This window comes from Zingiber officinale, chromosome 9A (genome assembly GCF_018446385.1).
Source record: "Zingiber officinale cultivar Zhangliang chromosome 9A, Zo_v1.1, whole genome shotgun sequence".
Classification (NCBI taxonomy): Eukaryota; Viridiplantae; Streptophyta; class Magnoliopsida; order Zingiberales; family Zingiberaceae; genus Zingiber; species Zingiber officinale.
The window spans coordinates 41,521,043-41,523,904 of NC_056002.1; the positions used below are offsets into that span (position 1 = coordinate 41,521,043).

Genomic DNA, 2,862 nt, shown 5'->3' on the forward strand with positions numbered 1-2,862 from the left:
TTTGAGATTAAGGGTATTTGGAAACATATCTCCTTTAAATATTTCCCAATGTGGATGCCCAATCAGACAGTTGCCAATTTGCTCAAATAAAAGTTGCACACTTGCACCTTCAAATTGAATGCGTCTCTTCGTCTTCGAATCTCTGCCGGAAACACACCTATAATGTGATCATGCATCTGGGAAATATTCATCAAATTAATATCACCAGGATTCTGTATATATGCATGTGATTCAGATCTCCTGATTTGGTCAAAATGGATTGTAACAGGGAGGATGCGAAGAGGATCATGGAGCTTGCGGAGATCAAGTTCAAGGCCAACGACGTCGAGGGAGCCAAGTGCATTGCCCAAAAGGCCTGCGACATGTTCGGCGACCTTCCGGACATCCGCCGCGCCGTCGCAGCCTACGAGGTCCACCTCGCGGCCGCCCAGAAGAACTGGCACGCCGTCCTCCGCCTCCGCCCTGGCGAGGACGACCAGCATAAGGTCCGCGAGCAGTTCCTCAAGATGTCCATCCTCACGCACCCCGACAAGAACTCCTCCTCGGCATCCGACGGCGCATTCAAGTTCGTCATGGAGGCCTGGAGCCGGCTATCCATTATGGCCGCCCGCAGCAAAAGCAGCAACAGCAACGCCAAAGATGACGACAACAACAACAATGCGGAAAGTGGCCGCAAAAGGCAACAAGAGGAAGAGGATAGCAGCAAGAGCAACAAGAAGCGGCATGAGGAAGAGGAGACCAACAAGAAGAAGCGGCATGAGGAAGAGGAGACCAACAAGAGCAGCAATACGGACGACGTTTGCCCGCAGTGCGTCGACGGCTGCTGCAAGTTCCTGGACAAGGAGCGGACCATCAAAAGGTGCGAAACGTGCAAGCTGATCGTTCTTATGGCCAGGGATTTGAACTTCAAGTTGAGGGTGGAAGGTCGCGGCACGGTCAAGTTGGCCTGGGAGAAGCTGAGGATCGAAGTGCAGAGCGCAAACAAGGTGAACATCCAGGGAGGAGGATGCATTGAAATTACTCCCACCAATTCTGATGAATAGCTAGTTTCTTCCTTATAGAACTATTTTAGTTAAATTCAAGTTTTTTTTTTTTGACTAAATTAAATTGATTTTGTTGAAGTTTAAATAATTTTAAATAGTTTATAAAAAATATTTAATTTAATTGTATTTTATATATAATAATTATAATTAAATTAGATTAATTAGATTATTATATTATAGAAGCTATGAGTGTAATTAGTACCATAATAAAAATATATTAAAATATTATTTATTTTTTAAAATAAAGATGCCCTTTTAATTTTTATCTAAAATAATAAAGAAAAAGGAAAATAAAGTAAAAATACATTCTAAATCAAAAGAAATATCAAATGAATGCCTCTGTTAAAAAAAATCAAAAGGGTCCCTTATCAACTTTCCTTTTTTCAAAAATATCTTTTATTTTAAAAACGTGTATAAACTATTATTTAGCTATAGCACCATATACAAATTATTACGGATAAATATATATATATATATATATATATATATATATATATATATATATATATATATAAAATATCCATCAATATTAGATATACTATTCTCAAAACGACATCTATTGCGATATTTCCATAAAAATAAATCATATATGCCATAAAAGATAAATCATATATGAAACCGCTAAGTATCACGCCTTCATAATGTTGGTGCGGGAAGCATCCGACGATCGAACCTTAGTTTTGATAATGACAAAGGATTCAAAATTAAGTTAGTGTGTGATCTAACATGTTTGAATGAGTGTTTCAGGAAAGTCCTAGCTGCGGTTAGGCAGGTGAAAAACCCTAAGGGGTGGTAACCTTAGGTCCTAGGGGGCGGTAACCCTAGGTGGAGGAAAACCCTAAGGGGCGGTAACCTTAGGTCCTAGGGGGCGATAACCCTAGGTGGAGAAAAACCCTAAGGGGCGGTAACCTTAGGTCCTAGGGGGTGGTAACCTTAGGCGAAAAGTCCAGTCGGTCTGGAGGACCGGACTGGCTTCAGGTAAATCTCCTGAGTGGAGTAGGTGAGGACGTGTTCCCCGTAGAGGGAACAGTAGGCGTCGAGTCGACCTAGGGTTTCCGGTTGGGAATCCGAAGTCAGACTCGGACAGTCCGAAGACTGTCAGCTCTGTTTCACTTATGAATTATCAGATTCTAACATTGTCTTGCAAGGTATGAAATTGCTCGGACTAACCTTGTTTTGCAGGAGAAGCGGCTCTTGGAAAAAGGAGGTCCGGGCGCCCGGGATGGATCCGGGCGCCCGGAGGTCCGGGCGCCCGGGACCAAATTTTATCCCCTGCACGACTTCACCACGTGGAGCAACTTAGTTGGCTGGCCACGTCACACTCCAGGCGCCCGGAAAGGTCCCAGGCGCCCGGAACCTCATATAAAAAGAGGGTTGAGGTGCAGCTTCAAAGACAACCATCTTCTAAGCATTCTCCGTGCGACAAGCTGCTAACGTCTCGACTCAGAAGTGCTGCAACGACAATTCGGAGCTTCAGCTTTATTCTTTTTATTGTCGGTACAATATTCTTTTCTGCTTAAATTGTACTTAGCGTGTAATAGATTTTGTGAATTATAGTTGTTGCCCACCAGAAGCGATCAAGGATCGCGGGCCTTCGAGTAGGAGTCGTCACAGGCTCCGAACGAAGTAAATCCTTCGTGTCCACTTTATTTACTTTTCCGCTGCGTTATTTCTGAACAAGTTTTTACGATTTCGAAAAACGAAATAGCCACGAGCGCTATTCACCCCCCCTCTAGCGCTTTCGATCCATCAATTGGTATCAGACCGGGGTCATTTTGAATCGGTGCAACCACCATTCAAAATATTTTTTCGTGGTATT

The 2,862-nt window shown here is 43.2% G+C and overlaps 1 protein-coding gene across 1 annotated transcript; it reads left to right on the top strand.

The window, feature by feature from the left end:
• The first annotated feature begins 254 nt into the window (after positions 1-254).
• On the top strand, positions 255-1,043 carry LOC122019164. The gene has a single exon (XM_042576661.1). It carries the CDS (start codon positions 255-257, stop codon positions 1,041-1,043), a length of 789 nt encoding a protein of 262 aa, XP_042432595.1.
• Positions 1,044-2,862: the final 1,819 nt, after the last annotated feature.